The 13693-nt window shown below is 39.6% G+C and overlaps 1 protein-coding gene across 1 annotated transcript in view; it reads right to left on the bottom strand.

Annotated features, from left to right (window-relative positions):
• Nucleotides 1-1769: 1769 nt before the first annotated feature.
• ABLIM3 (actin binding LIM protein family member 3) overlaps nucleotides 1770-13693 on the bottom strand; it is a 96861-nt gene continuing 84937 nt past the window's right edge. The window contains exons 18-23 of the mRNA XM_018553040.1: nucleotides 12922-12951; nucleotides 11116-11174; nucleotides 9689-9749; nucleotides 7383-7390; nucleotides 3837-3917; nucleotides 1770-2485 (exon numbers count right to left, since the gene is read on the bottom strand). Coding sequence (XP_018408542.1) covers nucleotides 2372-2485; nucleotides 3837-3917; nucleotides 7383-7390; nucleotides 9689-9749; nucleotides 11116-11174; nucleotides 12922-12951 — 353 coding nt within the window. The 3' untranslated portion in view covers nucleotides 1770-2371. The remainder of the gene's footprint in view (nucleotides 2486-3836; nucleotides 3918-7382; nucleotides 7391-9688; nucleotides 9750-11115; nucleotides 11175-12921; nucleotides 12952-13693) is intronic.

The following is a 13693-nucleotide window of genomic DNA, read 5'->3' as shown; positions in this document are numbered from 1 at the left end:
ATGAAATGTGAACAAATAACTAGTAAATGTAGGGAAAGAGCGGTTGTTGTACCACTGATCTAGTGGCCTAAAAGCAGCTGTATCCAACCCCTTGTATACTCTAAAATTCAGCTATCCATACTCATATACACTTTGCTAGATATGTTTTGTTCGGCACACTCAGAAGTCAGCAAAGATTCAGTGAGCCCTTGAACACAGTGCTGTATATTCTTCATAGCAAGGTATGTGTACTGTGCAAGTGGTGATTACAACTAGGTGCTCACAGATATGACCTAATTCATTGCAAGCATTGTGTACGAGATCTAAAATGAATGAACTTTACCCAAATCTTCTGTAAGACTCTACTGTTGTTGAGAAAACCAATTTCCAGGCCAGTTAAATACATTAAGAAGATTTTTGCAAACTTCACTGTTGATAAGTATCTGTTTCTGTTCAGAAACAAGCTATTTCAGTAACTCCCTGCTCAGTCTGCCTGCTTTAATCAGACCTACTGCTTCAATACGAGAAATGCTGTATCCCTAACATACCTGTATATATGACCAAACAATACCCAAAGGTAAAAGGTGCTCTAATAGCCTAAGCACAAAGCTAGGGATGCCTGTAATTTTATCTCAAATTCTGTGGCATACATGGCTTGAATTTCAGCTGATACCTGCCGGCAACACCGCTCAACAGACTTCACTTGGAAAATGAAAGGAGCTGGGTGGAAACCTGTTGCATCTAATAACACAGCCAAGGGTGTCAGCTGTCTAAATACAATAGCTGACACATGGAGTTTCCTTCACCCATGCTGTTTAGCATGGATGGAGGAATCTATTAGAGGAATAAAAGTATGGATAGCATTATAAAAAAAAAAGTAAGCCAATTAGAGCCAAGAGAGAATAACACTTCTAGGGGTGGTCTGTACATAAACAGTACAGAATGACCCCTAGAAAGTTGTTGCAAGGGCCTATTCACGCTATCGTGTTGCAGTTGCGTGCACAATGCACTGCCAGAATAGTACATGCAACACTTTGGTGCATTCTGGAGTGCTAGGCAAATGAATGGGCAGCCTTAATGCAATGCATGTTAACAAGAAGCATAACCTGCATTAACCCATCCATATTAATGTGAACAGACCTTAAATGGAAAAATATGGCTGGTGTAGTAAAGAAGGCAGAATTTTCCTTTAAGGAAAAACTTTCTAACTAAAGCTATGTTAAAAGGATTCTGCTACACTTGTAAAATCTATTTTAATGCTAGATAAAGTAGCCAGTATACCAGCTCACAGACATGAAGTGATCATTGCATTTTCTGCCTGGTTTTGGCAACTGTATGGCCGGCAACACAACACTGGATACAGCCATTTTTTATAATTATCTTAAAAATCCAGGCTAAAGCTGGCCATACATGGCTTGAGTTAGGACATTTTGTGATGAATCAGCTGAAATGCGTACCATGGGTGACCTTTGTGGGCTGCATGCAATCAGATGAAATCACCATTTAGACAGCCGCAGGTGTCAGCAGCCTGTATACAATATCCAGCAAGTGGAGATTCCTCCATTCATGATGTTTACCATGTATGGGACAATCTATAACATTTCTCTTCACCAGCCCACGACTCGAATGAGGGAAATCTATGCATCTATAGCTAGCCTAATGGCAGCAATCATTTCTACTTTTACTGTACAATCTGTGAATTTGCTGTGTTACAGACATGCTTATTCTGCCAAAAGATTATCATTGTGTCAACAAACCAAGGAAATGATATCAGATGTTCCTAGTTTAAAAGGTCGTGATTCCATTAAGTAGATGCTGTAGGAGTTATTTACTGAACAGACGATGCATGACTTCAGGTAAAGGCAGTTCCTATTCTGGTCCTATAATGCGACAGTCTCAATCTGTTTCCCCACTTCACTTTGACACAACCTGCAGTGACACCGCTGGGTCCTGCTAGACACACATGGCACACGTATAACCTGTCTGCCAATTGGTCACCACAGGGGAACTCTGGGAAATCCATATGGCTCAATTTCGATAATGCGTTGTAACAATGTTAAAGATGCAGGTTTACCGAAGTCTCTAAATTCTTCAAAACAGTGGCGCATAAAAAACAGCGTTTAAAAAATATAACCGAGAGTTGAAAATATCTCTCTCCACCGAACAGCCCTGTCAGCCGTGAAAGGGAATGCAATCCATTGCATAGAAGTAGGTCAGTGTCCCTTCCACTTCTGAAAGGCCTAAAACGTATTCCCGTGGAGATTATCCTATAATACAATAAACATACTGTGTGTAATAGTTATACATAAGATCTACATATATATATATTTATATATAATATTTATAAATATATTTATAGAGGTGTACAGATTGAGGCACGTGGTGGATAGAATTAGAAGAGCCTGGCTTGTTTTTTAAGCTCGTTCCTTTTCCATAGTGCCAGGCGGTCAAATTCTGCTATAGTCATCCCAAACACCTGATAAAACTCTTCAGCTGACAGATGGCGCTGCGAAAAAGGTGAAACAAAACAGAGATAATGTTACAAGCGATGACGACACAGAAAAAACAAAGATTTCTTATTGGCAGTACAGAAAGTATGAGGATGAAATAAGCTGGAAAGAAGTCCATAACAAACCACTTTCAAAGGAGGAGGGTGAGAGCGTGTGGGTAAGGGCTGATTGGTGCCGGAACACTCTGGATTGCGTTCCGGCCGGCTCACTTTGTTTTGGGGCGGGAGGGGGCATGGCGGTGCATTGAAGTTGTTGACACTCTCACCCCAAAACAAAGTGAACCAGCCAGAATGTGATCACTAACACACTGGGGCTGGTGTGAACAAGCTCTAAATGTCACACTTCTTTTACCCACTTTTTCTCTTGCTTAACTATTTTTTATTTTTTTATTTAGGTAGACTAAAAAGTTACTGTCTCCTTTATTACTTGGCCATCTTTACTGCTATGCTAAGCCAATGTTGTAAACAGACCTCAATTGCAAAGCTCAAATTACACACTGCTAAAAAGTAAAGCTGGGCACATGGGCAAAAAATCTGATAGACACTTCCATTCACACTAACAGCATGGATGGAGGATTATCCCGCTGTGTACATTGTATTCTGGCAGTGGCATCCGCTGCTGTCAGGATTCCCAAACAGTGCAAGCACTGTTCACCTGTACATTTTCCAACCTACTCCTTTAATCTGTTGATCAAGGGATGATGGGCAGAAGGGTGCCGACAGAAGCCATACCTCTCCTTGTCTGTTTATTATAGGGCCCTGTACAGATTTGACTGAAATAGTCAAAAAGATAAACAGGCAGAAAGCCCAGAACGTTTTGCAAAATCAGTGTCAACCAGTGAATGCACCCTTATTACATTTATATTGGTAAAACAATGTATTTAAAAAAATGGAAAAACATGATAGAAAATATCAGTTTATGAACATTCAGCTTTAAAAAAATAAAATAGAATGGATCAAAACACATTATTATTGTCTCTCTAAATTCTCACACTGTCAGCTCTGCCAGCATGTAAATAGAAGCCACTACCTCCATGCAGGAGGCATCTAAACAGATGAGGGTTAGACGAGGGGATGGCCATAAATCCCTACAGATCATACCCTATCCACATCTCCATCCCTTTGTCTATGCCCTGGATTTCTCAGCATAATTGCCATTACATTTAGAAGCTTGCCTTCTAAATGGAAGAAGCAGTCTCCAAAATGTGATGAGGTCCCACTACAGTGATTCCTGCACCTGTTTTGTAAGTGGAAAATGTGCTTCTACTTAAACAGCATGTTTATCACCGTCCTTTTATATGTTTTCCAAAAGTCTGATCAATAAATGTGGTAATAGTAAACCACTTACTTCCAGCCGAGTCCTGTCGGCATCTTTAGGCAGTCTGGTCCTCCCTCTAGTGGTTACCATGAGTAATTCATACGGATAGATCTGTCAAATAATCAAATAGCCACTTGTACAATATTGCTCAGTTACAAAGAATTGTATCTTAGAAAATAGGCTTCACTTTAAAAGACAGTTGTGGGTATGCTGTGGCAATGTGGAGTGGAACAAGCTGTGATCTGATGGAGTTATTTTTCATTGCTCAGAGAAGTCAACATTAGGAGTTTACTATTAAAAAGGTAATCAAACTTTTTTTTCAAAGTTGCAGTCCAGGCAGATACAAAAGACATAAAATAATAATAATGTATGTATCTATTAATGCATTAATAAATGTATTTTTTATTATGATGAATCTGTCTTTGCAATAGCCAACCCAATCAATAACTTTGTGACTGTATAGTGCTGTATACGGGGCCAGATTTCCCACAAGACCACAAGGCCTGGCCGGGAGTAGAGGTGTAGAGGGGCGGCAGAGCCAAAGTGCGGGTAGTTTTTTTTTCTGCATTTAACCCTGCTCCGGGCAAGCAGAGCTAAATGTAGAGCAGGGAAGCCGGCGCTCGTTTAGTACAAGTGATCTTGGCGATGCCGCCAAGATCACTTGTAATAAGCCTGCAGGTCTCCCCCCCCCCCCCTCCGCTACCCCCCTCCGTGGTCCACCTCTACCTCCTGCTGCGTCTGTCACCCCTGGCCGCCTTCCTCCCTGCGGTGGTTTTCAGGCTCCCCCGCTCTTTGGGGGAACCCGGGACCACGGCAAAGTAGTTCAGGATGGAGAGCGGGGAGCAGAGTGGAGAACGTCTCTAACCTATGCTGAAATGGTGGTGGAGGGGGGGTAGAAAAGGATAAGTGTACAAAAAGTACATGCTTTAACAAGGGCAAGGAGCAACCTGCAAAGTGTAAGATCTGATAATAACCAACCGGAATTAATCGTTCACTGTTTTTTCTACAATAAACTGTAATACGATTGATTGCTATAAATTCCTGCATTCTGCACATCATCATTGTTCTTTGTCCTTCTTTTGTGAACATGCCCATTACTATTCTAATATCCTCACACCAAAAATGGTAAGTTTGGGATAGGGTACTCCTATAAAGAAAACTTGTACTGTTAAAAGTTTGGAGTCAGCCATTGCTTACCTCTCCTTATGAAAATGCTAGCTGATTGGCTGTCATGCCTTTAATATTTTTTGGTGTCACTGATCTGGAGCAAACATGCAGTTCAGGTGTTCTGAATTTCCTGGCAGCATGGTTTTTGTGGGTCAGTGATTCAAAGTATTGAAGCCAAACACAGGCGAGTAACATTTTGCAGGAGGACATTAACAATGGCATTCTCTCAGTAAGAAGCACAATGGTCAATAGGAATGGTGCAGGAATGGGAACCTGTGTCTTGGAATTGTTCTGAAATCTGAGCTCAAAGGTCAACTTTCAGACTGGATTACACTAATGTGATGGGATTTAACAAAACCTTTAATGTTCTTACAATCCAATCTGAATTAACGCTGCTATCTTTAAATGTTTTTACATCTGATATGCTGCAACAACCTGAGCCAGAGCAGTACAAGTCCCACTGCTAAACTGGGGTTCAGCTAATTAACATCCACAGAGAATAAACAAAAAACTAAATTGTATCCCTAGCCAAATCTTTTTTTTTTTTCAGTTTGGTTTAGAGATGGGAAGGATTAGAACCTTTGTCAGGTTTTTTTTCTGATGCTTTGTAAAATTCCCAGAGCTCAGATATGTAAGAAAAGCCCACTCTTATGGATGCAGCTGCATGTAAGAAGTTGGGAAAAATTGTCAGATTTCTGGAATAAAAACCAAACAGACGCACATAGTGCAGCTTTGGATAAAATGTGTGAGCTTTATTTAAAGCAGAACTCTGGGCAAATCAAATCACATCATAACCCTTGCAGTGAGGCTGAAAGGGTTAAGTGCTCAGTTTGTCTAGGGAGCTAAAATGAGAAAGTTATACTCACCAAAACCCCGATCCCAGATGGCTCCTACACAACTCCCTGCAGGCTGTCGCTTCCTCGGCTGCATCGATGGTATGTCTCACACTTTAGACTGCTCGAGTGGAGGAGCAGAGAGGGTGGAAGGACTGGTCTAAGAGCAAGCCGGGATCGTGGTTCAGGTGTGTATAACTTTTTAATTTCAGCTCCCTAGACAAAACGAGCACTTAACTCTTGTAGTGTGGTGGAAGCCCTACTGTAAGGGTTATGATTTGATTTGCCTGGAGTATTGCTTTAAATTATGTACTCACAAATATCCTGCTAGGGTGAGCGAGTAAGAGACAACAGGCATCTGACCCAGACTAAACACCCAGCATTTAGCCATCATGGGCACTTTCCTTTAGGAGGGTCATGAGAATTCATACTACCTGCTGGTTCTCCTGCCACTAGACAGGGTGCATTAGGTCTCCTGCGGCCTGCCTGCTCTTTATTAACGTGTATGTATAAACAAAACTTTTTTTTGTAGTTTGGGACAGAGTAGGGAGTATTTTTTTTGCTGTCTGTGTACCATCGGTGACAATGGCCACCAATACAAATTGAGAGTTGAATCTCCCCTGTGGGGACACAGGCAGCAATAAAAACATGACAGTGTCCAAACTTCCCCAGCTCTATAAACTGGATTGACTTAGGGATACACTTTAATTTTATCTATGTGCTCTGGTGCCTTTTTCTAGGATTGTTTTACACAAGCTTGAAAAGATACTCCTGCTACTATTTCTAACATGACTGTTGAGAAACCAAGCCACATTGTCCTGCCTGCTTTAGTACAGCCACTACTCTGCAAAGTGCTATCTTAAAAAAAATGTGTGTTAGAACGGATGCTCTGGTGTACTTGCGTAAGGACAACCAGGACAAATGTACTATCACTATAAATGTATATATTGAGGTTTTGGATTCCAAGTGAATCCTCTTATTAATTGAATGGGAGTCTTAAAGTGACATTAAAGTCTACATTTTTTTTCCTTCCCCCCAATGTTAGTGTCAGCACTTACCTTAAATGATGTCTCTTAATGCAATCTTCTTTTTTTCCTGTCCTTTTCAGCCTTCCCTCCAGCGCTGCTGCGGGTCTACGATCCAGCGCTGACTCCTCTGTGCTTGCTGGCACTTCCTGTCCCACGGTGTCTGCATGCGGGTGCACGCTGCCATAGACTTACCTTGTGTCTCTCCTCATCTCCCGGCCGAAAATCTGAACTGTGCATGCGCCCGAGATCTTTCAGATTTTCGTCCGGTAGCACATGGCGAAGACACAGCAGTAGATATATGCAAAAACACCTGAGGGTTTAATAACCCTTTCATCTATTAATTGCAGAGATAAAATGTACAGATAGAAATCAGAGTCATTTGATGTGGGTGGTTGAAGCGGAATTGATTTCCAATAAGAATATAGTGAAAGTCCTTGAGGCTATGGTTGAATGCACATTAAAAAACAACAACTTTCCTTTGTTGCATAAACAGTTCATTGTCATAGTAACAGCTCTCCTATTCATCAAAAAATTCTGGATCTTCTCACCTTGTACTCTGCAATACAGAAAATAGAAGGCACACAGGTAAATACACATTTTATTGATACTTTCAGTGTTGAACATTGTTATTGCTGTAATGACAAAATATAGATTATATATACAGTATATTAGATTTTAATATTATGAAGACAAGTTTACCAAACCACATACTGTTTTTTATGTTTATGTTAATTTTGTAAAAAGTAATCAAAAGAGCATAATACATTTTTAGTATCATGATATATATTTGTTTAAAGTAACCCTTTTGTATCCTGTAAATAGGGGGTCTCAAACTCATTTGACTCGGGGGGCCACTCAACAATTTTTTTTCTCCCATTGGGGCCGGCTTGCCAAATTTCGTACATCAAAATAAAATGTATATATATCTGGTATGGTACTACGGACCCCAATACGCACACAATAAGGCCCTATTCATATCTGTAAGTTTAGGTTAAATTAGGCGTTTACATGCAGCTACTGTCATCTGATCATTAACTTGAACGGGTGACAGCTGCCGCTTTTAATGCCAGATTAGGGATTCCTGCTGCGGAAAAATGCAAGTTCCTGCCGCAGGAATCCCTAATTGCACCTAAAGATACAGGTGTGAATGTAGCCTAATACACTTCAACCCCCTCCCAAACACATAAATATAACAAAAATACTACCCCTGCACATATATAAAACATACTACCCCTGCACATATTCAAAAAATACAACCCCTGCACATATACAAAACATGCTACCCCTGCACATATACATAAATACTGCTGCAGACCTCACTAATCGATCCTTTCTTTCGGCCGGAGCACAGAACTGAGCTCCTGCCGAAAGGATCTCAGTGCCGGGAGGAGCAGCTCTGCGGTCTGCATCCGTTCGAGATTGAAGAAAAAAAATAGTTAGCAAAAAAGGTCAGACTCAGCAAAGCAGAGAAAAGACATCCATCCTTCTGGGAACTAGGGCAACTAACAAACTAACTAATTAACTAACTAAGACATGCTGGGAATAGGAGGGGTTATACCTGTTTGCCAGTGTCCAAATCCTCCTGTAAGCAGCAGTATTACCCAGCAGTTCATGAATTCTTGCGTCCCTCAATGAAGGATAAAGAAATGCTAGTTGTCTGACTCTCAAGGTGCCCATACACCTTACGATTATCGGACGAAGCTTTTCGTCCGATGATCGAACCGTCGTACGATTTTCGTACGGCAGCCTCATCCTGCCCCAATCGCAAGATTAATTTAGCCGTAATTAACGAAAAGCACCTGGATGAAATGCGGTAAATAATTTGCCGTATTTTCGTTAGAGCAAGCGCAGTGTAGATCGTACGACTTTTGACGGACTTGAACACCAGCAACCTTACGAAAATCGTACGATCTAGCAAAGTTTTCAAAAATGCTTGACCGTCAAAAGTCGTACGATTGTACAGTACTATCGGTCGGGCACTCTATTCACACGTTACGATTGTCGTACGAAAAGTCGATCGCATACGATTATCGTACGATAATCGTAAGGTGTATGGGGACCTTTATGCTCTTAATGGCTTCATTGGTTTCTGATCAGAACAAATAGCCAGATTGTGAATGCTGTCTTCACAGTCTGCATTTGTTGTGTTTTAAATCACTAACGTTAGGCTTTAAAGGCAGAGACAGCCATGCTACCAGCATTTTCAGAAAGGAGTTTGAAAGGGTAGCATCCAAATTTCTCTTAGCAATGGTTTCTTTTAGGAAGAACAACTAAAAAGTGCCTGGAAACAGCAAAAACGGCTAGCAACATTATAGAGATTTTAACAAAATGCCGGAGACCATAATTTTAATAGTATTCACAAGGAGAATCATTCATGGTGTCACGTTATGATAACAACAAATAATAGTTCTTTGATCTTTTTTTACAGATGAACCACATGTATGATAACTTGATTGAGTCCTGCATGTTCTAGAGCTATAGGAACAAGGGCTCCTGACCCCCGATATATTTAATATTTTTACAATCTAGAGTTTTATTTTACAACAAAACGGCGCAAGGATGTTCTGTAATCCACAACAACTGGGCCAACCAGATATTAATAATAACAATGAAAACTGTTATCTGTATATGCTGCAGCTGTTGCTTTAGGTTACTGTATATCTCTGCACCATATTAGTACAGAAATCTCAATAGGTATTGGTTTAAAGCTCAATTGAAGTTACAGAATTACAAATGCAGTCAGCTGTCTTTTGTTTTACCTCTGCTAGCACTTTTTTAGATATTGAATACAAATTATGATAATATGAATTTATAATGTTATTTATCATTTTATTTCTGGTAACGTGTAACCTACCTCTCATTCCCCAGTTGACTGCATTGGCACTATCATAGTGGAAGAGTTCCGCACTTGGCGGCTGTAAGAAAAACCATAAATTGTTTAAAAAGTCCAGGATATTTTGAATAAACATGCATGAACCACATTAAAAATGGCTTGTGTCTACTGTCTAATATACTGTATAGGTAAATAATTAAAGCGTATGTCCAGCCAAAAAGTTTAATAGAGTGGGAAAGGACTAGAACCTCCCGTCAGGTTTTTATTCCTATCTGGGGCTCCATTAGAGAGATTTCCCCTCATGTCCTGCTGACAAGGTTTTACTAGACAGGAAATAAGAGGAACTCTTTAACAGCAACAGAGACAGAAATAAAAAGGATTTTCTTTAGTAGAGTAGGGGAAGGCTTAAACCCTTACTTCCTATCCTGCTGACAATGATTTTACCAGATAGCAAGTGAGGGTTAATCTCTAATGAAGCCCCGCAAACAGTAAAAAACTGAGTTTGAATCCTTCCTTTTTTGGCTTCACATACACTTTAAGGTAACTACAGGTGTCCACTACAATTTGGAGCATGGCTGTCATCTGTTACAGATATATAATGTAGGGATTATAATATAGGTGGGAGCTGGCTTATTGAAAGTTTAATTAAGTTGTCTAGTTGCATTTTTTTCTAATGTGTCACTTAAATGTGTCCATACACTTATCGAATTGTAATTGATCTAAGTACAATGTTCCGAATGAAAATACGATTTATCAAAAATGATCTATTAAAAATAATCATCTAATCGATTTGTATTACAATCCATTATCTGATACACACACAGATACTCATTTGATTGATCAGAAAAGATCAATAAAATTTCGCCATGGGCGTTTAACTTGCCAGCATCATAATCTATGTAAAGCTTGTTAAGCTGATTGAATAGAGGGTCTGTGGTTTATGATTCCTATTCAAATTGATCATTTCAGTCGCATCGAATGATTGATTGAAAGATCATATTGATATCTTACACCCAGAAAAAGACTTAAGAATTACACTGCTGTTTAGGTTGATATTTGGTATTAATATTGTGTAATAGCTCCAATTCTTTGTAAACTGTGTCCTTTAATCAATTCTATCATTCTAAAGACAAAAAAAGTTGGGTCGGTTCTATTTGGGGCCTTTGGCAATGGGTTGGTTGTGCCAGTCATGTTGGTACAATAGCACCCAAGTCACATGGATGACAATCTCAAGGATGTAAAAAAAACATCAATATTTTTCAGTCTGCCAAATGATTTATTTTAATGAAACTCTAGACACCTCACCAGATCAGGCAGTGGATGGCACCTCCACACTATAGACACGGATTGGTCTAACAAAGACACACATCCAACCTTCCATGTTTGAATGAAGCTACCAGTAAACATTTCCCATAGTTCAATTTTTCCATGTAGTTCTTGTACCGTACCCTGTGAAGGCCATTCCTTCTGTATGCTGGGAGTGAGGCAGACTTGTTGATTAGGGGATCTAGAAAGTACACAAAAAAATACTTTAAATGTTAATGTTGGGAGATATTACACATCTACTCCCTTCTGTCAAAATGTATGACACAGTCCAGGTAAAATATCTAATCTTAAAAGGTTTGTAAATGTTTTTTCATTGAAAATAGGGAATGGTGCGAAAAGATTATGAACACACATCATTATGACAGATAACTGGAGTACTCTTCAAACAAAAAGGTTGATGGTGTGGACTGAAAACTTTCATCAAACCCACAATTGTCCTTATTGGAACCATGCTTCGTAACTTGTGAGGGCTTGGAAGAACATTGGGTATATGTGTTTTAGGAGAATACCCTTCTCATAGCCCAATGGAGAGACCATTTACAAAAGCCAAAAACATTATGTATGATCAGCTTTATAAAGAAAAAGAGACTGCAAACAACTTTTCAGAATGGAAGAATATGTTTCCACTTCCATGGAAAATGTGGTAGGGGTTTCCCATATAGGGCAAACCAAATCAGTCAAAAACTCCCTGAATTTGTTTTTTTTAATTCAAATTAATACAAATTCCCAAGGGGTATTAAACTATTTGCAAAAAGGAAGAACTAACCCCCAGTAGGGATGCACTCCATGGTAGTCAATGAAAAAACATACTTATTTAAAAGTGTGCAAATTTATTAAATAGAAATACAAAATTCTTAATGTTAAAAAATAAATGCATCTGTCTTGCTTGATATCTAATGTTATATAGACCCACATTTGCTGTCTGAAAGGTCTGGCCAGACCATGTGTTAAACTCATCATGCATGATAAAAATCACTCCCAAATAGTGTGATGGTATTTAGTGACGTCACCATGGAAATCAAACAAAAAACAAAAAAACTGCAATTGAGAGATGTGGAAGCCAATAAACTAGTATTGTAACCAAAAGAGTCACTGTAGGTGATAATACCATATAATTGCACATTCAGCAGACATTGCTGATATCAATTCCAAACGAATTTCCAATATCACACATTAGGATAACAAGGTAGCCAGGTGCGGTATGCAAAAGACTGCACACTGTGGTCAGCGTAAAAAACAACAAACAGTTAATACTCCAAATGGTGCCACATATGAGTATGTTGAAATGATGTAAGTATATCCAATCCAAGTGATGATGGCAATGTACATTTGTCCCATCAAATTGCCATAATAATAACATCCCAGAACCTGTGGTACTCAGGTGCGATCTTGCAGACGCTGCACAATGTTATCAGCGTGAATGAACAACACATACATTCAATGGTAGCCAAACTGTGTAGTGTGTAAGGCTCAGAAGAAAGACTGTGCATGTGCCATGGATGAACATAAATGCACTAATACAGGTACTTAGCTTTGTCCCAGCTTCCATTCAGCTGGTCCCGGTGGGGAGGCAGAAAGGCAAAAGCATGTGGCAATTGGATCTCCAATATTCAAACAAAATGTCAGTTTCGATAAACTGGTGGGTCACAGGTATCAAAGGGTGGAAAGGCAAGATCGTCCAGCAAGACATATGCAAACTCAACGCTGGTCTTCCCTCAGACCTCTGGCCAGACTTTTTTTTTTAGATATCAAGCAGGGTAGATGCATTAATTTTGAGGTTAATAATTTTGTATTTCTATTTAATAAATGTGCACACTTTTAAATAAGAATGTTTTTTTGATTGATTCCCAGGGAGTACATCCCTACTAGGGGTTAGTTCTTCCTTTTTTCTTTTTTTCTTTTTTAATGGATACTATAGATGTACTTACCACTGTCAGCCAGGTAGCACTTATTGGGAGCTGTAAAATAAAACATGAACCTAGATTTATTTATGGGTATCAAGAGTTTCCGGAGAGTACTACAGAAGTGGTTGTATGTACAGAATAAAACTGAAATGAACTCAAATGTCTCCATAATTTCCAATTTCCTTTAACTGTGGTACTGCAAATGGAGCTTGCCAAGTCAGTCTTGAAGAACATTACAGTCACTACTTAACCTGTGTGGGTTTCACTGCTTATTGCAGGATATGTTCTCTGAAATATCAGACTTACATAATCTAGACATCATCTCAGCAAGGGAATCAATTATATAATAAGCTCGAGAGTCACGAGTATTGGTCAGATGGCAGATGTGTAGTTGTTTAGGCCCAGGAACCTCACAAACATATGAGCCGTGACAGCTTAATGCTTCTCCAAGGTCTATGAGGCTCTCTTCCAGAACCAATACATCTACATGTTAGCAAGTCATTATGCAATGGAAGGTCTATGTAGGAGTGATCAGGGAAGTGCCCCAGATCACTTCTTGGATTGGTATCTGGTAGCAGTGGCAAAAGTACTGGTGTATCTAAGACCATACATGGGCTACGTGGGCATGTAGTCTTTACAGATGAAGTATCGCTGAATCAGTCCCTAGCATGTACATTTAGCTCCTGTCTTACTAAGGATATAAGTTCTGTAGGGATACATGTGGCTTGAATGTGTATCCTGGCTCAAGATTATATGCACGTGCTGCTATAATGGAAAGGGGGGGGGGGGGGTGGGT

The sequence above is a fragment of the Nanorana parkeri genome, unplaced genomic scaffold (genome assembly GCF_000935625.1).
Source record: "Nanorana parkeri isolate BGI_ZX_2015 unplaced genomic scaffold, ASM93562v1 scaffold107, whole genome shotgun sequence".
NCBI classification, from domain to species: domain Eukaryota; kingdom Metazoa; phylum Chordata; class Amphibia; order Anura; family Dicroglossidae; genus Nanorana; species Nanorana parkeri.
The sequence above is the reverse complement of the archived record's forward strand: the minus strand, read 5'-3'. Positions and strand labels throughout refer to the sequence as shown.